This window comes from Egretta garzetta, unplaced genomic scaffold, assembly GCF_000687185.1.
Source record: "Egretta garzetta isolate BGI_Z169 unplaced genomic scaffold, ASM68718v1 scaffold256, whole genome shotgun sequence".
NCBI lineage: Eukaryota > Metazoa > Chordata > Aves > Pelecaniformes > Ardeidae > Egretta > Egretta garzetta.
This window is the reverse complement of record NW_009260073.1, coordinates 2,658,005-2,684,543: the sequence shown is the minus strand read 5'-3', so window position 1 is coordinate 2,684,543 and position 26,539 is coordinate 2,658,005. Positions and strand designations below refer to the sequence as shown.

General features: G+C 39.1%; 1 protein-coding gene across 1 annotated transcript; it reads right to left on the bottom strand.

The window, feature by feature from the left end:
- Window positions 1-1,479: 1,479 nt before the first annotated feature.
- Window positions 1,480-26,290, bottom strand: SMIM14 (small integral membrane protein 14). Its single transcript, XM_009641266.2, has 4 exons — window positions 26,187-26,290; window positions 12,740-12,788; window positions 4,487-4,635; window positions 1,480-3,906 (listed from the first exon to the last, which is right to left on the bottom strand). The coding sequence occupies exons 1-4, from the start codon at window positions 26,259-26,261 to the stop codon at window positions 3,874-3,876; spliced, it is 306 nt and encodes a 101-aa protein (XP_009639561.1). The 5' UTR covers window positions 26,262-26,290; the 3' UTR covers window positions 1,480-3,873.
- Between the last annotated feature and the right edge of the window lie 249 nt (window positions 26,291-26,539).

The following is a 26,539-nucleotide window of genomic DNA, read 5'->3' as shown; positions in this document are numbered from 1 at the left end:
AAATACATTCAGATTTTGTTTCTGATTCTCTGGTATTTATTACCACTGTCTCTGGATAGCTGTATATTATTTTAAACCTTAATCCTCCCCTGGCATTTTCCTTTTTTTCCTTGGATTAACACAGGAATCCCTACCATGGGATCTGGGCTGCTGCCGAAGCAGTGCTCAGGATTTCATGCTCTGCTGCCGAAGGAAGAAGAGTGTGCCACTCCGCGGGAACAGTGAGGAAGCAGCAGGTCTCTATTACTTCTTCATGTTGCCTCAGATCCACTGGAGCATGTTCCTCAGAGCAGCTCTGGGTCCAACACTGCCAAGAACTGGGACTAGAAAATAGACTGCGAATCCCAAAGTTATAGGCTCTGATCTAAAATGAAATAACATGATTGGCATATTTGGCCTCTGTCATGACTTTCTGTCATGACTTTTCTTACTGTAGTATGTCTAATTTCCTAGGTTACATGACTATTTTAAAGAGCAAAAGGCAGAGACGTCCATGTTGGTCATCCAAGTATCTTAAACCTTAGAAACCACTTGTCATTTGTGCTGACTTGCTTGAGATACACACAGAAGGCACGTGTCCGTTAGAAAAGTTAGAATTTACATTTTAAAAGTTACACAGATGAGATGCTACTTTTACTGATACTTATATTTAGATTATTTAAAATTACCGTAGACATTGACAGGTTGGTGCAGTCCTACATTTTATACAAAAACTAACAAAGACAAAAGGTTACTAACGATTGCTATTTATTAAGTCAATAAAAAGTGCATAGTACAAGCCCTTTATCCCAATCCAAGTACTCAGTAAAAGATTACTAGGAAACCGCAAATGGCACAGATGATTTTGTGTTTGGCGTAATTCAGACATTTTAAACCACCAATTTACATTAGGTACATCACATCATCACTCTTCCTTTTTCAATCAGGAACATTACAAGGCTAAGTGATCTGCAGACAATACATGAATACATATGATTTCTCATTTCAGAGTATAATAATTGTGTTAAGCAGACTCTAAAAATACTATTGTTTTAACAAAGTTCTAAGCTAAGGTATAATTGTAAACTTCCCTCCATATTTCCCAATTGCTACAACTTGTGTCTCCTTCTTACTAACCACGCTGAAAACCCTCATTACAGAATTAATCATATCCTGAAGCTTCACAGACCACTAATCTCTTCCACACTTCTCAAAATTCACCATAAACATCTGTAACCATGATCCAATTATTTCATCGCAAACTACATCACTAAAGGCCAGATTTCTGCCACCCTTACTAAAGCTGCTACTAGTACATTATCTCAGAGTAGTCCCACAAACTTCAGTGCAACTACTTGATGAGTAAGGCACTATTTAACATGAATAAGAGTGGCAAAATACAGTCCTACAATTATTTATTTTTATTTTAATTAAGAGTGGTGATCTGAAGGTTATATCTTGGAGAGAGTATCTGAATTTAAAAGGCATATATTCTGATGTGGGATAGTAGCCTGGCTCTTTAGTAAAACATTTTACAATAAAATATTTCCAATGCTTTTTCTTTTACATAGAAAATTTAAAATAGTGATTTACATGAGGAAAGCATACATGTATAAAATCACTGGGACACTTACTTAGAGGAATTTCAAGCAAAGACAGTTCATTTAAATGTAAAACACAACATTACTCTGAACAAAAAGTTCATTTGCCAAGACTGTTAGAGATGGGTGCACATGGTGAGGTTTATAAATACATACACAGACATTTAAGTAAAGTGAGACTGATCCTCACAAGTGAGGAGCATCTGCTGTAAATCTCACCGACTTCCAACAGGATGCAGAGCGGTGCTCTGTCTGCAATGAAGCCTGTTTCAGCTGGCTTTTTAATCAACTGGAAGCCTGTTTTATGCATCCCATAGTGAAGAATTCTGGACAAAAATTCCTGGAGAAAAGGTCAGTGTAGGAGATCATATATATTTTCTTGTTGGTTAAACAAAATTATTACTTGTTCTGCTCAAAACAGTATCCCAAACATTAATGTACACAGAAGGCAAAAAGCAAGCATGGTCAGATTGCTTGTCCCAGTGACATCTTTACACAGTGTTTGTGGCCTGTACACCATTAGACATAATTGGACAAATTCTCTCAGCTTCTCTGCTGCAGCTCCATTGCTTTACACGGCACTGCACTGATGTCGCTGAGAGCACCTGGCCCAATCTTCTTCATTTTTTTTTTTTTAATTTTTTATTTTTTACACATGCTCCTACGCTTGGGAGTACACTATTCCACAGAAATTCAAAGGGCAATTGCATCAAATTACAGAAGCCTTTCTTCAGGTCTATGCTGTACCTTTACAAGGAGGCTTAGCTGGCCTGCCGTTTACCCTGAGAAGGAAAACCCAGCGTCTGTCAACCATGGGATCTGATGTGAGAATTTTGTTACAGCCCGTTAATACAAACCTTTATGCTTCTTAACAGCTAGTCCCTTCAGCTCCATAACTAAAGTCCTCATGAAATAAAGGTTTATGGAATAAGGCTTTGAATTCCCATATGTCTGTTCTACTGACCTTTACAGAAAGAAGCTTCATGTTGGTAACATAAAAATGTTCTTTACATTATTCTCATCAATTTTTCAAATTGATCAAGAAAAATATACAGTGTCACTTTTCTGTACATCTTTAAAATGTTCTTAAATTAATGTACATAAAAAAGTAATTCCCATTTGCTACAATGGGAGATGTGCACAGGTACGTGCACAGCCACACGTACGCACACATAAGCACACCACACATACACACAAATATCTGAGGGAAAAGACATGCCGTGTGTAGTCACCTGCAAGTTTGTTATTCTACAATTACAACCAGTAGATAAGGATGAAATGTTAAGAACTGCTGATAACACACAGGTGAAAAAACCTGAATATCCAGTATATGTTGTATACCAAAAGTTGGTAACCTTGGTAACCTCTCGGTATGATTTCATCCTGTCCAATATACATTATTTCATGGCTAAAACCTTGTTAAGATACCAATTATTCAAAGACTATACCAGGAGAGAAAATTCTGCCAAGCTCTTCTCACTACATTTCTCTTTTCATAAAGCCTATAAATAAACAAATCTGGCTTTAGAATACATTTTTTTGACAATCTATTGAATAAGATATTTATTAATGAACAAGATTAAATTAATTTCTTTTTTGGTGGTATAATCTTTTGTGTAAAGTTCCCAGTATATATGCCAAAGCTTTGACAGTGGCAATTTCACATTCACTTCTTTGCACGTACACACACACACACGCACAGAGTATAATTCTAGTGGACAATCCGTGCTCTTGCCAACAACCCTGAAAACTATGTTAGTGGTCCAAAGACCAGACTAAAAGCTGCTCTGAACCCAGGGCAAATATAAAATAATTTCAATTTTTCACCACATAACTAAGCTAATAGTTGCAATCATAATGTAACTCTCAAAAGCATACTGGAGAAAAAATATGGATTCATCTGAAGAAAGGTCAGTAACCTTCCATTATTATAGATGCACAGGGATTTTCTTCTTCTTTTAATGCATATCAGAAATCACTGCAAAGAAATTAAGATCATTGTAACAGAAAGAGACTGAGTGGAATGTCCACAGTAACAACCAAAAACCTCTGCAACACCTTATCATTATTCAAATTACAATCTACTAGGAATTGTAGTAACATAGAAAGCAAAAATTAACTTAAAATTGAAGTTGCTAAAAGCAGTTTGTGAAGATAACTGCTGAATGATAATTCTGCTCTACATAAATGAGAAAAGAAAACAGTATTGAACGGGGTTTAGGAGTAATCTGGTCACTTCGTTCATTTGGTCGTGCAAGGTTTTAGCTGCTGAACTTTTCCAATACTGAACGCTCTAGTCCACTGGTGGGGCTGGTGGTTCTTGTCCCTAGGGGGAAGGAAGGAGGAAAAGAAAGAAAAAAAAGCCCCACATACAGGATTAGAAACAGTGCTTCACATAAAATGATTCAGCAATAAAAGACCGCAGAAGAGTTAAATTGTGCTATCTTTTAAGATCTTTCAATATCTCCTTCAGTATTCAGCGTAAATGAGCATCAAAGAACAATACTGTTTCCTGCATCAACAGGGATTTTTCCATGATCCCACATGTAGGACAAAGATCACCTTCCCAGTTTCATGCTGTAATTTTGTTTACTGACTTCTCTTTAAGCTGTGATTTTCCCCTTGTACACAAGAAGGCAGGAGGCAGTTCCAGCCAGGGACAGCCAGTGTCCAGAGGACATTATCACCCATGCTCAGTCACCCAGGCCTGCTCCATCCCACGGCAGGCCTCACAGTTGGCCTTCGTGATTCTACTTTCACTTTGGTTTTACTCATTTTCGTTGTTCCAAGAAAATACAGGGGGAAAAAAAGTAAGGAAAAAATGACTGTGAGATAGTCTGTATTAAAACCAAATACATTTAAACTATTGTAAATTCTCTCTGCAGGGCACTTTCAGACACACTTACATTATGTGGGCTGGTTGGCTTTCCGGCTGTGTTGGATCCTCTCAGATTACTAGGCCTCAGTAAGAACAAAACGAGTGCAATCACCACCCAGGCCATCATTATCATGGCAAAGCTGATGCCATTGTCACTGGAGGAATTTGGTCCTGGCACTATAGACAAGGAAAACTCAAGTTACAAACCAGAGTGACAGCAGAGTTCTTTCCTCAAGGTGAAAACAAAAATGCAACATAAATCTTGGGGAAAAAAAAATTTCCAATTGAATTTTCTGATTAGTCCTTCCTTTTGGCTTTAAGAAAAGTAATTATTGGTTAGTGTTACACTGGTTTTTTTACTACATTCCTTCTCCTTTATCCTCTATCTCATAAGATTTCACTGGAATTCCCAGAATTATCATGACTATTTCTTAGTTCACATTAACTCTTAATGAACTGGAGATTATAAACACACACTTTGTGTTCAAGAAATCAAACTTGATTTTTAAGAAATCAAATTTGATGAAGAAAAACCCCATGAATGTATTTACATGGGGGAAAAAAAAACAACAAACCACCACCTGCATGTTGGTGCTTGTTTTTTGCCTCACATAAATACAAAAGTAAAGCTAAAGAGATTAAACCTTTGACTCTGTTGTTAGCCTACACATAGAGAACATGCTAATTCTAGCAAGAAGGGAGCAAACTAATGGTTATAACTTTGTTGGTTACTGTAAGTTGTTTATTGAGGGGTTGTTTGAACAAGTGTCAGTGTCAATATGCCAGATCTCCATGGCTGGTCATCCAGGTCATGTGGTATTTCTGAAGCATCAAGGAAAATGTATCATCTGTCAGAAGGGGAAAAAAGTGCTGAGGAGATATATGAAAAAGTGAAGCGGAGGAATACAATATACAAACTGTACACCTAATTTCCATACAGAATGGCTGAGACATCAAAGCATGGAAATAAGACTGAAAAAATCCCCTCAGACTGGAAATGGCTGGTTAGTCTTTTTAGATCAAGAAAGTCTTGCAAATACCTGCACATTTGAAAACATCAACTCTTCTCCTCTGAAACGTAACTTCAGATGATCAAGTTGTAACTAATGTTGTCAGCTAAAGTGTAAACCAATGTACAGTTCAGTACCTACAGTACTTACATGGCCCCCTTTACAATAGTATCTAAAGACCTAACATCTTCATTAATGACCTGGATAATCAATTAATACAAAGCAATTAATACAAAGTGATAATCAATAACCTTCAAAAAGAGAAGAGCCTATCAAGATGAAAATTTTAATGTTCAGGGAAATTCCACAGGGACACTCGTATCTGTCACATTTTTCAGTTGCCTCAGCTCCTTTGGATGATCTTGTTATGGAATCTGGATTCAGTATTGGTTGGAAGTTGTTCTTATTTAACATTTGCTAGATAACTTATACCCAGTGAACTGCTGGAGCCAGTTATTTCCTTGAAGGTTGATGCTGATACCAAAGAACCAAAGAAGCATTTTTAACAGAGGCTCTTCTATGAGGGTGGTTTCTTCATAGCACAGCTCAGACGCAGCAGAGGGGCACTGTGGGGAAGCTTACAGCTACTCCATTCACAACACCGCTGTTCTGTGGATAAGACTTCATGAGTGGGGGCTGTCAGACTGACATTCTTTACTGGCATCAAATGCACTCAAAAACGTCAAAGAAGAAAAAAATTGCATTCTAGAAGTTAATAGTTCTCACAGTACCAATGAAACCATTAACACGTATAAGCAAATGAAACTGCCGTACAGCTCTTGCCTTTTAAATGTCCAAAATATAGACATTTCAAAACTCAAATGGTGCTAATGTAGAGGTATTTTATGATTAGAAGTATATACAATTACAAGTGACAATTCTTTTGGAGATCTGAGTGAATAAAGGGCTCTGTATATGAGAAGACGGTATAGTGCAAAGAAAAGGAATGAGAATGCTACAGCCTTTAGTTCATTAGATTCTAGGACATAATTGATTCAGAAAGCATATGGAATTGTGCAGGTAAGAATTTAGACCTGCAACTGTATTGAGTGAAAATATTATTATTGTCAACATGTTATATAAATATTTTAAAACTTGGATGACCTTTATATATATATAATCCAGTAAACTAGCATATAATTCGGCATGAAAAGAATAACAGTTTTATTTTGGGGCTTCCAGACATTAATAGCCACCCTAAGACTACCTTCAGCAGCATGTAAGACAGCCGTAGGCACCTGCTTTGGCACGTATGTTCCGCAGAACATTGAAAATTCAGGTCACCTGTTACGCCGGATTCCCCATACAATGCAGAGAAGCAGGGAATAGTCAGGCTGACTTCTGTAATTTTTGCTGAATCATAGTGCACTTAGGGTCTGTGGTTAAACAAGAGTTGGGGTACGTACATGCTGCTAGGTGAGCTCATGCTACAGGTCTAGGAAGGGAGCAGAAGGAACCTCAGAGAGAAATCACAGGCATTTGTGCAAGACACAGTTTCTATCCAGCCTGCGTTGTAATACGATTTGGATGGAACCAAATGTGCTGAAACATGTTCTAAACTAAGTTAAGCAAGACAACAGCTTGGCCCTCTACTACCTACTCAAAGCACGCCAGATACTAAAACAGCTACAACACTGTTTACACTATTCAAGTACCGTTAAATCCACATCTCTCACAAATGACCATGTGTTTTAATAAGGACGTGAGATATTTCAGAATCTGTTACTTTAATCTCTTAACATAAGGAGATGAGGATAAGCAAAGTCTCACATAGCTGGGGTGAATCACACTTTTCAAAGCTTTGCATCACAAATAAAGAGAACAGACAAGAAGCTGTTTCAGCTACTGGCAGCAATAGTATGTAGAAGATGACAATCTTTTGCTACAAAGAGCTCCATCACTGAGATCACAAAATAATGAGATAATACCAGCTTATGGATAAAGAACAGTTGAGTGAAGCTGAAACCAAGCAGGATGGAATTTATGCTGACAGGCAGAAGAAAAGATCTTATTTTTAGAGTTCATGGCCACAGGGCTTTTACCTGTACTTTATATTTTTGCAGGTAATTCAGAAGTGGTTTTTTTGATTCCTTGAAGAATAAAGGCTGTCCTATAAGACCATCTGTGGATGATATTTTTTAATGTTTCTAGATGGCTAGAAGATTGTCCTGTTCTGATGTCACAGATTAATGTCCCTGCCACCATCCACTTTGATGGATGGATCTGGTTATTAATCTCCAGTGCCTGGGAGACACCAACTAGCACAGAACGTAGCAGTACATATTCTCTTGGTAACCCCTGTCACTGACTGAAATGAAGCTTACAGTCTCCAACCTGCCTTTCCACACAACACTGAATCCAGTCCAAGGTCTTTATTTTCAGAGTATCTAGTCCCCTGGGCTGAGCATATCTAAACATCCACACACTTCTGAATGAAGCCTGTGAGCAGTTCTGCCCCTCTGGTTACCTGGAATTTTTTTACATCATGCAGGAAAAAACTTTATGAGGGGCTGGTCTGAGACTGTGGGATGAACTCTCATGGAAACTAATGGCTATGGTGAATCCTATCTGTTACTCCACAATATGAGATATGGTTCTTTGGCTTGCTTTTTCCTACAGAAACAGAGACTAAGCCACACAAACTAGTCTTCCCTCAGAGAGAAAAGGGAAGGGAAAACATAATCTTCTGTGACAAATGTTTGCTGTCTCATTTAATGTTGTAGTAGAAGGCAGTCAAAGCTACTAAGATGATGGTAAAAATAATTTCTAAAGATTAAAGGTCAACCACCTCTTAATCGTGCAACTGAAATCTCAGGAATACAATATTAAAATTAATAAATGCCCTTGTTAAATACTCCTTACATGAACTCAGTTGTCCTCTCAAAGTGTGCCCAGGTGGCCAAGAAAGCCAACAGCATCCTGGCTTGTACCAGGAATAGTGTGGCCAGCAGGAGCAGGGAAGTGATCGTCCCCCTGTACTCAGCACTGGTGAGGCCCCACCTTGAATATTGGGTTCAGTTTTGGACCCCTCACTACAAGAAGGACATTGAGGTGCTGGAGCATGTCCAGAGGAGAGCAGCAAAGCTGGTGAGGGGACTGGAGCACAAATCTTATGAGGAGCAGCTGAGGGATCTGGTGTTGTTTAGTGTGGAGAAGAGAAGGCTGAGGGGAGACCTTATTGCCCTCTGCAACTACCTGAGAAGAGGCTGTAGCGAGGTGGATGTTGGTCTCCTCTGCCAAGTAACAAGTGACAGGACAAGAGGAAATGGCCTCAAGTTGTGCCAGGGGAGGTTTAGATTGGATAATAGGAAAAATTTCTTCACTGAAAGGGTTGTCAAGCTGTCAACAGGCTGCTCAGGGAAGTGTTTGAGTCCCCATTCCTGGAGATATCTAAAAGACAGGTAGACGAGGTGCTTAGGGACGTGGTGTAGTGGTGGACTTGGCAGCGCTAAGTTAATGGTTGGACTTGATGATCTTAAAGGTCTTTTCGAACCTAAACGATTCTATGATTCTATGATTTTTCATTCAGAGTGAGGTTGTACTCTAAAGAAAAAGAGAAAATATTGCATTTCTTTTAATGTAAAAGTACATTCCATGTGGTGCTTTTTGTCTGCCCTCCCATGGTAGAAATATCTCCTTTTGGATCTTCAGCTTTTACTCTTTAACATCTGCATGTGGGATCTGCATGTGACTTGTGCCTTCTTCTTTTCACAGTGTTTTTAGCCTTGCTTGTTCTGTGAAAGAAAGGCAGGAAAGCATATGAAGAGAGGTATCTTACAGATGAATCATCAGGGAAGACAAAGAGCCTGTGGGACCTTCAGCAGATAATCCCTGCAAGCTGACACTATCAAAGGCAGGGATAAGGAAACTGAAGAAAGCCAAAAAGGACTTGAGTGAGGGAGAAGGGAATTACCAGAAAAGGGAGGGAAGAGTTGGCAGACATTTCATGCTATTAGATTAGGCTGCTGTGACTCCCCTAGATGAGTACAACTCAAGATGAATCACAGATATGCATTGATTTTAAAATACATAAAAATTTGGAATTAGGGTAGACAACACTTGAGACAGTCATCTCTGACCATATTACAAGCTAGTAGAGCACTGAGAATAGTGTTGAAAATATGAATGTGGTAAATCCAGGTCACAACATCTGGGAATTGCTAGAACAGAGAAAAAATTCAGGCGGTGGCCTCTCATTTCCTTTGACATGGAACACTGACTGTGAAGGGCCATGAGACACCAGAACAGCTCAGTACCAACTGGGGATCCTCCCTGCACTGGATGAACCACTGATGTTGCAACTGCAACACAATTCAGAGAAATCTTCCCTGCTCCGCTTGGATTAGACAGAATTCAGAAAAGAATTACTGCTCTTATTCCTCATCTCAAGGGAAACTGTAAGATCTTCTGATTTGCTGAGCATAAACAATCCCAACAGAATATTACATGTGTTGCATATTCAAAACTTGCAGCCTTTTTTCTCCAAGGGACCCGCTGAAATGGAGGGAACAGTCATCAGACTCTGACGCACACTTTACCGTCACAGCAAATATTCTGATGGAGAATCAGCAGAGGAACAGCCATCAAGCAGAGGGCCCAAAAGCTCTCTGAAGCAGTGCTCATATCCTCCTGTATGTGGGAGTACAAATCTGAGAGCAGTGGTCCTGACCCTGGCAGGAAACTCTCTGCAGGTTATTCACTACAATATAATGGTGCCAACAACCATAAATAAAAATTTAGAGTTTATAACACAAAAATGTGAATGAGGGAGCCTTAGTGCTACTGCTTTGATCTGGCTCCAAAAGTCTAAAAAAGATCTGAAATCAAGGGTTGAAAAAACAAAGTGTGCTCAGGAAGAATCAATGCAGGGTGTTTCTGAGAACTTCCAGCTGGTAGCAACAGCATAACACATGACACTGCTGTGACACTGGCTGAACCACAGCCCTGACGTTGCCCAAAACAAAACCACATACATCTCATCAGTTATTCCACAAGCTCGCAACTTAAGAATCTGTGTATGACAACATTCGCAGCTGTGCTTCCAGAAGGAAGACCAAATCCTGGGAATGAGCAAACGGGTGGGAATGAAACATGCTTCTCCATATTGAGGTCCTGAAATCAAAGTCAGCAAGTAACAGGAAATGGAGCTGCGGGACCTAGGGAAGAGGAGACCCACCTCAAACGTAAGCTCATCACGGTATAGCTCATCAGAACAGGATTAACCCAATGGACAGAAGACTGGCCCAGAATTGGTTTAATCTGTCTCTGAAAACATGTCTAGAAGCTTCTGCAGGCTCAATCTGTTTATTTTTGCCTTTGACTCCTGGGACTCTTACAGAGCTCATGTTGGCCCAAGCACAGAATCACAGAAGCATCACAAAATAATCTGACAAATAGGCACTCAGTGTCATTGCATCAGCAGAAAAATACCTTTGCTGGAACTAAATTTAAGGCAATATAATAACGTAGGAGAGGATTTACTCTATAATTTTTGCTTTGGTTTTTGAAACAAACCACTGGTTTGGAACAATTGCTGCCAAATTGCTTGCATCTGCACAGACAGCTATTGCAAGGATCTCTTTCAGGATGGAAAGCTATTTGCCGCAAACCATTCATAGCCCCACTGTACTATAGCTTGGTGGCATGAAAGCTATCCCACAAGCTTCGTGCCCACACATAGCAGAACTTACTCATTTATGCAGTCTTTAGCCTAAAAGCTTCGTAAATATTGATAGGTCAAGACTACCAAGACTTGAGTGAGAATGACCTACCATCACTTGGTTTTGACTGCAGACTAAAGCTCAGAAAGCTGCACAGCTTGTCTGTGCCTACTTCTAACACAGAAAGTACTCTGTCTTCTGTGACCTCCCTCCTTCCCTCTCCTACATACCTGTAATTTAACACCCCTCGCCCCTCAGAAGTCTAAGGTGTGGGAGACGAAAAAGTCTGCCTTAGGACAGATGCATTTGGGAGAGGAGGGGTGCTGCAAGTCACAGAGACACAGCGTAACTTGGAAAGCCCAAAAAGAAAGAGTAAAGTCAGCAGCACTGTTAGGGCACATGTGCGCCCCACTCTTTATGTCCAGGGTTTATCTGGGAAAGCTCATAGCTTTTCCCCTTCAGCCCAACATGTCAATGAATCTAGGCCTGTTTCACGCTGGGAGGGCACAGTGCAAGTCCAAGCTAGATGCCCGTCTCTAAAACAGGTTTTACTGGGGAGTGAAGAGGGAGGAACATGAGACTGAATGAAGGCATGACCTCTCCCCAGGATCCTGGAAACCTTGCCTGCACTGCCCCTAGACCTGTAGAAGATACAGGCACCAGCAGCTCTTGCATCCAAGAACACTGTTCAGGTGCTACCCTGCTCCCTCCAAGCATTACAATAGTCCCGATTGCAGGCTAACTGAGTGAGTTTATATGCTCAACTGGTAAAGCAATATAGGAAAAACAGATCCACTTCATTTTTATTTATAAGCATTTGGCAATGTTCCCTCTAGACCATGAAAAGTGTAAACAGAGTGCCTCAGGACAAGCTTACATTAGTGCATAACCTCTGCGCAGCTATGCTTCCCTGTGGATGCTGGTAACGTTTGACTGTCCCAGCAACACTCACTGTTTGGGAGAGTTTTTTAGATGTATTTCACAGCAAATTTCAAGGAAGTGTACACAGCAGTACTCTGCTTCATTAACTACACGGCCACCGAGTCAAAACAGAAATGCAGTTACGGTGTATGTCAACTTATCAGTCAGAGCTGGCAGGGAATCTCCCCTCCTTCACAGTGCAGCAGAGTGTTCCAGCACTGAGAGTAAGCCACTCGGCCCCTGCTGTGAACACAGGCACGTGTCAGGGTCTGTGCTGAATATCCAGCCTTCACCAGTTAGGCTGCTGTGACTGTAAGGAGGACAAATAAAGCCCCCCCCGCCCCAATTTTCTCCATAAGGGAAAACTGAAATCATCCTATTTGGAGGGTAACGGTAAGAGTCAGTAATGCTTGGGGCCCGATCAATGGTCATGCTGGTGTACTGATACCTCTAGCCTGGCCACCATTGCCGCTTCCGTGCAATGCTTCCAGTGTACAAACGCTCATCTGCATCACAGATTCTCAGAAATTACCTCCCCCACATAACAATTTTAGTACTGTAGCATTTGATTTCATGCAATATGTTCCCATAACATTAAATCAACTGCTGCATTTTAAAGCCTAGTCAGACTGTATTTTAATTACTACTGTTTATTTTATTTCCATGCACCTGATCTCAATAGTTACTCACATTCCTGAAGGCATTCTGTGTCTGTGCAGTACGACTGGGATTGTCTCAGCTGAAACAGAGAGAAAGAAAGGCATGACACTTAGCACTGAGACTCGGTTAGCTTTTACCTAAATCATGATTTAGTACAATGTCAGAGCTCAAGTTCAAGACAAGGAAGATTATAACCCATCCTTTACTGCATCACACTTGGCTTACAGTGTGTGAAGAATCCCAGGTATGAAGGTAGTGTCCGAACACTATTTACATAATGCCTTTAAATCACCTGACTACAGTGCTATTGCTTCCACACAGGTTGCAAAAACTAAATGCCTTTTAAAATTCAAGTTAAAAATCTATAGTGATATAGATACTGTTATATACACTCTCTACACACATTTTGGGATTTAGAATGGATAGGTGTTACTACTGTTATCTAGATGAAGTAACATTAAAATACTCTGTGATTACATAACAGTAGATGATCAGACTGTGATAATGGTTACGCACAGAGAAGCCAAATTAAAATTCCATACCTAAACTTATCAATTACTATTTTTTCCACCTAAGATCTTTTTTCAAAAGCTGATTTTTGTATGTAATTTACTGTTTTTTCTCTTTACTGATAGGTAAAATTTAAAGTGCTTTTAGCAACTGTAATGACTCTTTGCATTTACAGACTAAGTAAACTTGCTAACTGCAAGAAAAGTCAACACTGGCCAACCTGCAAATCAGTATAACTATTTTACAGACGACAGAGTCAAAAAAGAAAGACAAATATCACGTTCTTTATCAGGCACAGAGACATTAAATGGATGGGATTTAATCTGTTATATCATGGAAATAGCTTCTATCCTCTGCTTAGGTAAACTACATGGATTAATAATAAAAGTTTTTAAAAGGCCAGAATTGTTACGATGCCTTGGTTAGAAGTGATGCTTTTCGACAGGTTTTATGTCACAGTAATGTCACAAATCCCAACACTTCTTGTCACAACAGGCTAATCTGTTTATTATCAGTGTAAAGATACAACTGTAAAAGAGAAGAAAATATGATGTTCCTTATGAAAGAAATAGGTGAATAATTTATACAAATGATTTAGAATTTCTACAAAAGATTTAGAAACTAACTGTACAAGGTAGGTTTAGAAACCTCAAATTATATAGTGATACAGTTACAAGAGAAAAGTATGAAAAAATGCATTTTTTATAATTTGCATGAAATTCCTCTAAATTTAAAATGTAATCATATATAAACATATAATCATGCAGATTTAAAGATCCCACCTAAAACCAATTACACTTCATAGTCTTCACTACATTCATGTCCAGCAATACAAGTATTTCTTAGAAATATTTCTCAACTATTCCAGGTAATACGAAAATTTCTTATAAAAACTGCTTGTGCTGGAGAAGATTTGGTCAGAACAGGACCACCCGTAGACTCAAATAGGTTTTAAGAAGCCACAGCTCACATGATAAAAAACACACTCAAAGATCTTTTCATGTTCACTTCCCTGCCTGACTGCAAGCACATGCAAAACCTCAGTAATCCTGGAGCAGAAGCTCCAGGAGGGCTCTGTAAGCCAGGGAGCCAGGTAACAAATCTGTTTTTAAAAGCTCAGTGACAGGCTGCTTATTGTTCTCTCGGGATGAAACACGGCAGATGACGGAAAACGAGCAGCAGTAAAAACAGGTTTTTCTCAATTCACTTGGGTGAACTAGTTCTTAATTCTGCAACCCAATACAAATCTGATCCCTTGCGGTCACTCAATTAGTCAAAAGATGAGAAATGATTCTGGCACGTGTATGAAATGCTTACGTAAGTTGTATAGCTCGGAAAGGTAATGACTTTTGCTGAAACAAGAATGCTCCTTCTACCAATTAGTTCTCTCTTGATAACTACACCCGTAAGGGACATAGCAACTGTTGGAAAAAAAATTGAATGTGAGACATTTCAATCATCAGGTAATTGAAAAAAAGAGCAATTATCAGGGACTGGAAATAAACAGTCCTTTGTATTCTGATTTTCAATTCCAGTGTGAAAGGGGATGAAAGTTTGTGGAACAACAGTAAAAAGTTGAACCAGACCTTTCCTCTTCTCAGCAAAACCCTCAAAAAGACTTTTCAAATACACTCAATGTTTTTCAGACTGTGAACACTACAGAGCTGCTGAGAAAAATCTGAATAGAGAAGTAATTCTTAGAATATGTTAACTCTTACATACTTAAAGGCAATATTATTAATGGTGTTCTGGGGTTCGTTCATATTTCAGAGATCCTTGTGTTGTCAAAAATGTGAAATTTAGTGGAAGATTACTAGTTGACTGCCTGATCCGACACCTGCTAAAGTCAGCAACAGCTTTTTCATGTTTTTTAGTATATTCTGGAACAGACCCTTAAAAAGAACACAGAAATTAGGTGAGTGAAATATCAGGCCTTATTCAACAGAAGAAGAGAGTGAAAAATTCTACAAAACTAAATATTTATAGAAATTATTATTTTCTTCCATTTAAATGAAGAGGATTACATCTGAATTTTAACATTCTCTGTGCAGTTTGCCATCCAAATAGAATAAATGGCTTAGTGCAAGTGAGCCAAAAAATGAACTAATTTATCTTTTATTGTCCAAAATGAAGTAAACACAAACTGTAAACAGCATGAAAGCTAAAAAGGACCTAAAAAGGCTCCAAAATTTTCAGTTTTAATACAGTGCAAACTTGCGGGCAATACAAGTAAAAATACTAATTATAAATGCACATTATTTAAAATATAACTGTGAACTTTAATTCCCTCCAAGTACATTTAAAATCTTGAATACCTTAAGTTAAAATAATTTAAATTAATAATCCCCACACCACAAGAACTCTTGGTCAATATTAGTATTTCATTTCTATGAAGCCCCTCATAAGTTCTTGGCAGTGAGAGGCACCAGTGGCTGAATTACAGCAAATCAGTGTCCACTTACTGACATATTTTGAATGTAAACTCAACACAACGCCAAGAAAAAAAGAAACCAAGTTACTTCTCACTTTTTATTTTTATTATTTATTTTTATTTTGTGTTGCAAAAATAAAACAAGCACATTTAAAATGGCTCCCAGTTCAAATCTGAAATAGCTCAAATCTGAAATAGCTCTTCCTTTTTTTTTTTCTTTTTCTAAAAGACACAACTTTTAGCCCCAGTTCACACTAACAGGGTTAGATCATGCTCCACTGACACTATGTATGAAGTGCAGTTGTAACATGCCGTCTTGTGGATTGTCAGCATCTACCCATCAAGCACACCTGAAACCTGACTGTGTCCTGCTGCTACTCCTACAGAAGATGCCATGTTCTGATAGGAGCCTGCACAGTTTTTAGCAACGAGAGCCACCACTTTTCACAATCCCCAGCTGTGAACAAAACATGAACAGTCACTGTAAAGGGACACCACTATCAGCCTCTGGAAACTTTTTTGTGAAGTCACTATATTAAGTAAAGTCTCTATTTTTTCATGTGCAAACCTACTATGGGCACACAAATGTGCCACTGTGTGGTGAGAACAGGGTGTGAACTTTTACTGCACGTTAGCCGCTCCACAAAATCCCTGCAGTCCAAGTGAAATAGTAAGCCCAATGAAACAGCTTCATCTAGCTAAAGAAAGAACTTGTTTTTCCAATACTGTGACCTCAGCCACTGGGATCATTTCAGTATTCCTATGAAAGAAGTTAAGCTACTTTGCATTTACCGCTCACCACAGATAGTTACTGTGGAGAAGGAAATTCAGACTTCTGTTTACCTTCACAGTAACTCGTTCTTGTGTCAATTCCCTTGCTTCCTCTTCAGAGGAGTTTTCAGAATTTGCTACCCCAGAGTTCAACAGTCTCACAAACCCTGGGATCATTCCTGCAATCTCTGCTCAGACAATTTTTTTCTTTTTTAAATTAAAGTCAACAGCATCTTGCCTGAAACATTATTAGGACTTCCAACCCAGTATGAACACTTTTTCTTTTTAAGAGATAAGTGTATTATTTAAGAGTTAAAAAAAAAAAAAAGACAAAGCATACTAATACCAGGGAGATGCCAACGATCAGACAGCTCACCAGTTTGTCATTTTTTCAGAAGAAATAATGGCATAATCCCTGTCCAAAAGCACTTTCCCGCTCCAGAAATGGTGTAATAAAGAGGTAACGAAACAAGAACAGGACTAGTGGTAGGAACACAGTGCACTAATCAATGAAGTCTAGTGTGAATGGCAGAGGAGATGAAAATAAATTACTTTTGTAGGGATAATTAAAATAACCACCTTTCAGAGTAACTTTTGAGGAAGCTCAAAGCAGAAATAAGTCCTCAGAAAAGACATGAATGAAAAATTAGCAAGTTCATGAGCCAGGTCAGGAAAAGACCTCCATACAAAACATTGTGATGGAAGAAAGCCCAGAGAAATGTGTGAAAGAAACAGATAAATTAGGTACAAAGATAAGAGAGCAGAAATGGATAAGGGTGCCAATGAAAAGAAAAGGATAGATAAGTAGGAAAGCAAGGACGAATAACTAACTTGATATGGTCATTTATCCCACAAATAAAAGTAAATTTAAAATCAAATCATAAAGACTGTTGATAGAAATTTTTATGTGATAACGAGGGCAAAATATCATCCCTTGTGAAAATACTTTTTTTTGCAATTCAGACCAGTTGTAAGCTCTGCTTTTTCTCTCCAACAATGCCAGAAGATGACAACATCATGGCATACTCCTGATTGTGTTCTCATGCTTCTGGGTAATGAAATCCCTGTTTAAGCTTTGTTGGCAGCCATGTCTGTTCTGTCCAAAGTATATAAACGATTTAGTAAACAACATGATAAATAAATTGCTGTGGTAGGATAGGCCAGTCCTGAATACAAGCCAGGTTGCAAATTGAATTGCAGCATTATCCATAGAGTTCAGATTTAAAGATGCAAAAAATGACACCTACATGCATTATTCTGCTACAAGCTGGCCAAGAGAAATAAGAGAAAAATAAGGGGGAAAGAAGGGCATACTGTTGGAATTAATTTGCCTCTTAAACTGCATTAGGTCCTCTTAGAGGAACAAACAAGGAAAAAGTAAACACTGCCTTCCCCACTCCTACATTTTCTATGAGCATATGCAGAATTAAAATATAATAAATGATTGTTCACACAAGGACAGAATAACAGTCTGCAGTAAAAATATGGAGTTTGGTCCTGTGAGGTGACAAGCAATTTTCTCTCCAATGGCAAATGAGAGAGAAGGATGGTTGGTACCTTTCAGAATAATATTCCTAGATCACAAATCAACTCTTAAGACCCAGAACCATCAGCCAGTTATGACAGAGGGAGAACATTATTAACTTTCATACTGAAATACATGGAATTTTATGGAGGAAGATGCAGCAGAGGGATCACTGTGCAAACGTGCCCTGATTTGGGCAAGAATTCATTCTTCCCTTTATTTTCTCAGTTTCTCCTGGGATTGCTGTTTCACCTCGGCATCATATAGATCCCCCTTTTCCACACTTCCCTCACTTTGCTACAATCGCATGACTTTTATTGGTACTTCATTTTATAATTTTGCTGGCCTTGAGGACCTGGGATATCACTGGCGTCCTACTTTTAGTGAATGCAAAGCAGAATGAATTAGCAGAACAGGGAGGGTCAGGGTAAAGAAGATGAAACAGTGGGATAGTCAGGATCATCCTAAGGAGCTCACAGAGCCTCTGACTACATGAAACACTAGACAACAAATGGATGAGATGATAGAATATTACACAGTATTACTACAGAGGCATCTGAAAACATTCACGAACAACATACACAGATCTTCCAAGAGAGCATTAGCAAATTTATGTCTAAAATACAAAACCAGGATACACGTGGGTTTTTGACCAAACAGTTGAGTACTTCTGCAACATGATGCATATTAGCAAATGAAAAGGGCACTCCCACGTAGACAGCCTCGAGGAAAAGGCTTAGAACTAGGAGTTCCAACAGATAAGTACAGTTTGCTCTAAGTGGTGATTGCATCCACATGTGGCCTGAGAGAAAAAGCACAGTTTTCTCCTTTTTCCTCAAATGAGATGGCTAAAACACAGCTCCAATCATCAAACACAATTCAGCCATTCATATTACAGGTTAGAGCTATTAATTACTTCTGGAATATCAAGCTAACAGAATTTTCAATGCATAATTTTCTACGCTGCTTGCAATACTGTCACACCAGGCATGCTTTGAAGCAGTCACGAGGCGTGACTGAGACTTTTATTTATATATACACTGGTTAAGAAGCAGCAGCTTCCAGCATACTACAAAGCTCAGGAATGAGAAATGCAAAGAATGACAGGCACCTTCAGCTTTCAGTTAAGTCCCAGTACCTAACCCCTTATAGGGAAGAATGGTCTCCATGGGACATAGACCTGAGTGGACACCATTTTTCATGGATTTTTTTTCTTTTTGTTTGAACATCCACTTGCCTGTCTAGACAATAGTCTCCATTTAAACTGCTTGATCTAGAACTAGTTCCTAGCTTAAAGACCATTAGCAGTGCATGAATTCCGTGATAAGAGTTTTGGGGCCTTAACCTGTGCAACAGCAGCACCTTGAGCACCCAGTGAAGGTGGGGAAATGGAAGTCAGTGGAGCAAGAGCGCTCAAGAACAGGCTCTCACCCTGCCACTCCAATCTTGTGGTTTATTCTTTTGGCCCAGTACCTTAGGAGATGCAACAAGTCTTTTCCCCTACATCTCAGAAGGATGATAGCTTCTTTGTCCTAATGAGCAACCTACGGTTCAGCTGTTCGGAAAGGTCCTTTTTGAACCAGCTTGAAAGCCAAGAAATTGTGAATTGAAGGCACAGGTCTGGGAGAAAAAGGGCAAATGAGAGCAAAATCCAATTTTCTGCTCTTGGGGCGGTTGGCTAAGAATGGGTATAGACTAGAAGCAGTAGCAACTGCTATTAAAAAGAAAATTAGAAGGCAAATGCCATGGAACATGTAAGAAGTCTCCAGGGCAACCTCCATATTTAGAAGGTCACTTTAAATTATCAGAAATGTATTTGGTATAGTTCTGCTGTTCTTTCAGTAGAAGACCACGTCAGTAGGGTAACACACTTTTGCTGGTTGCCTGAGGGACTATTTAAGTCGAGCTTAGCTGTGCTGACATCTTGAGAGCTTTTCAACCATTTGCAGCACACAACGCCGATCTATTTTAGTCATCTGTGTTTATCCTGTGCTGTTTGCACAAGGTCTCTCTCAGCCAAGATTCATGTCTATGCTGGATACTATTTCAGACTATGCCAGTTTATAATAGTAAGAGTCTAAAATGACCTGGCCAAGAGAATTATGTGGAAACTTGGTTGACAAAAGAGTGTTTGAACCAATTATGTTGAAATAGTTTGAGAATTTGCAACTTTTGCTATAAAAATCTAGTGACACCACAAAGTACAAGAGAGATTAAAATAAAGAATGATTTGCTTTGTATCCCCCAGAGTTTTTGAGACATTCAAGCCTTCTGCTACAGCAACATAACTAGACATGGGCCATTACTTTGCAATTAGCTACAGAAGAACAAAACACAAGGTTGTAATTTCCACAGAGGTCTGTAAGGCCATCAAATCTCTACAGTAGAACTGCTGGCAGTCTGTCAAAATGGGTCCTTTAGTATTACAGAATTATAAATGTTTTGGGTTAAAAAACATGTTGCTCATTTCCAAAGAAACTAGTATGAGAGAATTCTAAAGTCACACTTTCTGTAAAACAAGTAATACTGTATCAGAAAGGGAAAAAAAGGACATTTACATCATATAAATTTATGTATGTTACTGGCTTGCTTTGACATTTCTGGCCACTCTAAGTAGTCACACACATGTCTCAGGCTTCATGGAAGATACTCTATGTATAATTATCTGCCCCACCACATACACTGTGTTTTCAATCTAGTTTTCAGACCTGAACTGAACCTTGGGCTAAGATATTCCATGGATCAGCCATCCTCACTCAAACAGCACGGAAGTCTGGAGGAGTAACATAGTGCAATCAGATTTTTATTTTACAAAAGAAGTTTAAAAAAGGGAAATAAAAATGTTTAAATATAACATCATTCTTATCCAGAGATTTGCTATCTTCTGCCACAACTAAGACAGGAACCATTTCGTCTGGATGCCACAGAATGTCCTTCACCGTGACTCCTTCAAACTGGCCCCTTGTCTGACAAAGTGTCCCCCCCCCCATTAAAGTACTTGATGTTGTTTGTTGTTCTTCATTCTTGAACTTCGGCTCTTCTTGTCAAAATAAATTTTGCAGATGGAGGACACTGAACAGGAGACAAAATCATACAAGCTAACAGACCAGTCATTGTCTTTTGACAACTCTTGTGTATCTGCAGAGAATGGAAAGTCGTGTGGTGTTTTTCTTCTGTGATTACTTCCCCTTATGGAAGTTCCCAATTATCTTCTATATCCACAGAGTAAACAGTGAGCCCAACATACAATAGCCAAATTGTTACACAACACCACCAAATCATAACAGCCGTTGCCATGGGTGTTATATACTAGAAATTGTATTTATGAAGTCACAGCCAAAGACTTTAGATTTCTATTGTTTCCTAGGAATATCTGGAAATCCAAATACTTGCTTATTATTTACAGTGGCCATGCTACAGAAGTTTACCATGTGTGAAATTTTTGTATTTTGACACCAAGGAGAACCCTGAAAAATCCACTTCAGGAAAATGATAGAACATGCACCATAAGATAATTCAATGCCACTTACGTATCTATGTATAAGATATAAGACCTGTGGGTATGAACAATATCTCCTAGTTAACTCAATAAGCAGCAAAAAATCTTTCAAAAATATCATGTGCATTAGAGACGTACAGTCCACTGTCTATAAAATCTTCATGGCGTTATGAATTAAGAAGAAAAAAAAAAATCACAGAAGAAACCCCTGCTTAGTCAAGCAAAATGAAAAACAGAAAAATAATCAAGCCACGTAGCTTAGTAAGAGTTAGGCTTTTTAAAAACAAACAGCTTCCTTGTTTGTAATTTTCTGTAGTGTTGCTAATAGCAGAACAGAAGAAGAGTTTAAATGACAGTAGCTTTTTTTTTTATTGTATAAGCATTAATTGTAAGAACAAGATGAAGATTGCATTTCAAGCAGAGATTCACACTATATGCTATATATAAAAAATATAATGTATTCGTCCACAAATTGTACTTTGAATACCAAACACATTTTCTAAACATTTCAAAGTAAATACGCCAATTAAATTAGAAATGAAAAGTAACACTTTGGGAATTAAAACGAGAACTTCAGGTTGTAGAGTCAGACTTTTTGACCTCCTTCTGAACTTGGCACAGCAGCATCATTCAAATTTCCCGTACAGTTAACTAGCAGAAATCCTGTGTATTTGAATATGTATTTTTAAGTCTACATGTAATAGTCATAACTGAATACATCATGCCTTCTTCATTAGCAGAAGCCTTACCAGTGTTGTTCTATGCAGGTATAAACTAGTCTGTAAAAATTAGTTTACTTTAAGGCAAATGCAGGTTATTAAAGTCTACATCAATCATGGGTTTTTTGCACAATGTACTGGATTGAAGAATCCTAAAAGTACATTTCCACACTTGCGCATCTCTTATAATTACATTGTTATTCTGTTAAATTTGATCTTAACTCTGAACTTCTGGATTTACAATGCTGGAGATAATTTACAATCTGGTGATAATTACAACCACCTTGTTATACAATTTGCTCCAAAATCCTGACAAGTACTCCCAGCTATAACACCATTCAAATGTGCTTTGGTGTGTTTTATACCTATCCAGGTTGAAAAGAATCAACAATTAAGTAGTTATAGGGAACTGTTCTGGCTATACAGCATGTTTGGATATTTTTTTTCCCCCCCACAGGCTGAACAACTACAGATTGCCCAGTTTTTTTGTGTTACAATGGTTTTGGAGTAAAGGGTTTGAGGATCCGACTTTTAGAGGTAGCAGGCACCCAGTCTCCATTGAGAATCGATGTCCAAGGGTTCCTTTTAAAACAAACAGTAAAATTCCTGTTTGCTTATGTTGTGTAAGATTGAGTAACAAAACAGCAGCTTAGAAAGCAAACTCTTACTGAAGCGTAGAAGTTACAGATGCAGTAATGAAGGTTTAGCAAGTCTCCTGATAAAATCATGCAACAGGTTACTTGAGGATAGTCTGGCTGCTAACTGAGACTTTTGAGATTTTTCCTTTCTAGATTCTGCTGAATTATCCCACCTAGTGATTTACTCTTACAAATATTTAGGAGCATCTGTTTTGCTTTTTAGGATAGATGAAATCTGGCATTTCCCCTTAATCCTCACAGTTTCAAGTGCTAATTGGTACGATCTTTTCATAAGCTGGACACTGAGCAATAAACTCCGCTCCTGCAGCTACACAGGAACACTGTTAGACGGGTCTTGGTGACTGCCCAAGAGGGTGCACCTATGATGCTCTCTTTTTACATTCACAACACAGGAACTAGTGTGCCTCCAGATGATCCATTTGCACCCACCTTACACTGCATGGAGCAGCCCAAGAACAAAATCTCACAGACCTTTGTGGCACTTCTTCTGACTTTGGACACAACTCATCGTTCATACCTAGAATCCTCCAGCCACAACATAAAGAGAACTGGCTGACTGCTGCCATTGCCTGTCAGTATCTTCTAGCAAAAAAGAAAAAGATAAAAAATGCTGAATGGGGGTCGAAAGTCTGAACTATACTGGTTCATATTTGCATCTGACAAGCCTCAGAAGAAAGAGCAGACAACATGCATCCTCCTTTCTTCCTCCCAACTTCCTGAAGCTTGTTCCTGGGGGCTCCTTTGTCACCACTGTAGCACGTGTCCAGAAGCTGCAAGGTCCAGAATCAACACAACTGTGCGATATGGCACAAATGTCATGTTGAGGACAAAAGGAAAATCCTTCTTGGGAAAGAACATGTGTATGAGTGTCCATACAGGGGCAGCAGGGAGAGCTCAGAGTATTTTGAAATTGCGCCTCTAACTGGGAAGCATGAGCTAGGATGGCTGGGCCCTGCTGTAAAGGCTCCACAGAAGAGACAACTGTTCTCCACAGAAGCCTCAATTTTCTACGCCCTTGGGCCAACAGCACTGACCTTTAAACAGTGTGCAAGTAGACAGAAGGATGCGATTACACCCCTGTACTCAGCACTTTAAACCCTTATCTGGAATACTGCATCCAGTCTCGGGCTCCCCTACACAAGACATGTTTATAGACTGAAGTGAATTCAGCAGAGGGTCACCAGGGGCTGGAGCACTTGAGCTTTAAGGAGAGGCTGAGGGAGTTGTGCTTGTTCAGCCCAGAGGAGGTTACTGAGAGGACAGAGGCAGGCTCTTCACACCGCTGTGAGGCAGAGAGTATGATACATTCAATTAAAACAGCAGATGGAAAAAATTCTTTACCACAAGGACTGTCACACATTGGATCATGTTGCCCCAAGAGGCTGCAGAACTGCTATCTTTGAAGGTTTTCAAGACTCAGCTGGAATAAAAGCCTTGAATTACCTGGTCTCAATTCACTGTTGACCCTGCTTTGAGCAGGAGGTTGGCCTAGATGACCTCCTAAATCCCTTCCACCCTGAACAATTCTGATAACACCAGCAAATGCGCACACATCCCTTCCACTTCTTGCACCTCCATCCCCCAAACAAGCCTGTTGCCTGTTCAGCAATAAGAAAATGAGTCAACCTCTAATGACTTGTGAGACTCAGGAGAGTACTGGTTGCACTACACCTGGGAGCTACCAAAGGGAAATTATATCAGGCCCATAAAGCACATGGAATTGGCTATGCAGACATGCTCTATTTGTCTGGTATCACTTTGGACTTTGGTGCAGCTGGCCACTACATGGATCTAGGCTGTTTGGCAACTCTGGCTCTGATGGCTTACCCCAAGGGTCTCATAGTCTGTGAAATGACAAGTACTTGTCATTTCCTCTTGTCCTTGTGGGAGATCATTTTCCCTTCTGCTGCAGCCACTGATGTAGCCCTCCCACTGAGAAAGCCTGGTCTGGGGTATTTTGACTCCCAGTGTGGTCTGTGTGCTTCTGAGGAGGCATTTTGTGTGCACAGGCCCATGGGCACAATGTGAGAACACAATGGCACAGGTTCTGCAGCGCTGCATTACAGACATGCATGGTGAATTCTGCTTACTCTGATCAGACTAATTCTGGAAAACAGGGTCAGTCAAGCTCTCTGAGAGCACACACAGGTACAGCATCTGCCTGGCTTTAGGTTCTTCCCCTGGCACTCCACAAGAGATCCTGTAACAATGCGCTTCAAGGCCAAGGAAGTGTAGACACTCTGGATTTTACGTTCAGGGTGAAGCAGGGCTATATGAGTGCAACCCACACATTTGCAAGAACAAGCTATATATACTTCTTGCAAAGTGCTGTTTAAAACAACTTTGTTCTTTTGTGGATGTATAATCATGGAAGTGGTTTTATTTTAAGGGCAAGCACACAAATTGATTACTTGTTCCCAGACATACATTATTTGGGGACTTACATATTAGCCCTATCATAGGCTAGTGGATACTGTATTTTCCTGATAATCTTCCTAAATACTGATAAGAAACCTCTTGAAGAAAGGCCTGATCCTAGAGAGGATGCTCTTCACACCAAGGGCCTTGAGCAGCTGATGTACTCATTAACTTAAAAGGACATTAATTTAGGCCCTACAGAAGAAAATGGGATAAAACCAAATTTATGAAAATTAACAAGGGGAAGTATATCAAATTAAGCTGATGTAAAATGTGATCTTAAAAACCAGTTTAACCAAATTAGAGTTGTAATCAAGTTCACCTAATTGCTCAAAATTCACAATTGTTGGCGTTATTTTAAAAAATATATACTTTTACTTAGAAAAAATAATTAGCACTTTGTAGCTTTTTCTTCAGTGATCATTGAACTAAGTTACATACAGAAACAAAGAATCATTGCTATTTTACAGGTCAGTTACAGCAATGTAAAATAACTTGCTTAAAGTTGCTCAACCATATCAATGACATAGTAAGAAACAACTCAGAACTCAAAATCACTGGATTCTCAGCTTCAGAATGTTTTAAAGGTTAGTTTTAAAAATTTAGACACTGTTATCTTGCTGTGTGAGTACATGGAACTTCACATGTGTGGTAATCACCTTGAACTCAAAAAGTTTGCAGGGTAGTTTCTTTGGTTTTATGCAGACTAAAAAAGGGTTACAGAGAAACACTTCAATAGAAACACTGTCAATGCTGTAAAATGCAGCCCTGGGAAATGAAGATAAAGCTATCATTTGTATTAACTATTCAAAAGCTCACCAGAAAGTCAGATACACATATACACAACTGAATAAGCAGAATCAAAAGCATCAGTAACTGCAAGTCTGCAAGAGCTGAAGTAATGTCTGAATAACACCCTTCCAAATATCCTCATGTTATCCTTACCAGATTAATCAGTCTTCTCATTGCATGTTCATGTGAGCAAATGCATTCACAAGGATCAAATCCGCCTTCTGCCATGGTCTCTGGATAAACCTGAACTTGCCTGTGAACACCTAAGAAGAATAAGAATAAAAGGACAATGAACTCTTTTTCAACTGACCTTATTTTCCAGAGACTCACACATCAAGTTTCAGTTCATTTAATACCAGGGTGAAAAAGCAAAACAAAGCAGGGTAATCCTATTATTCCTTTGGCAGCGTGAATGAAGAAGTCTGGTATGTGCAGTTACATTTTGGTGTTGCTGAAAGCACTGTCTCACACAGGCTTCCTTAGAGAGCCAAATAATTTTTTCGCAA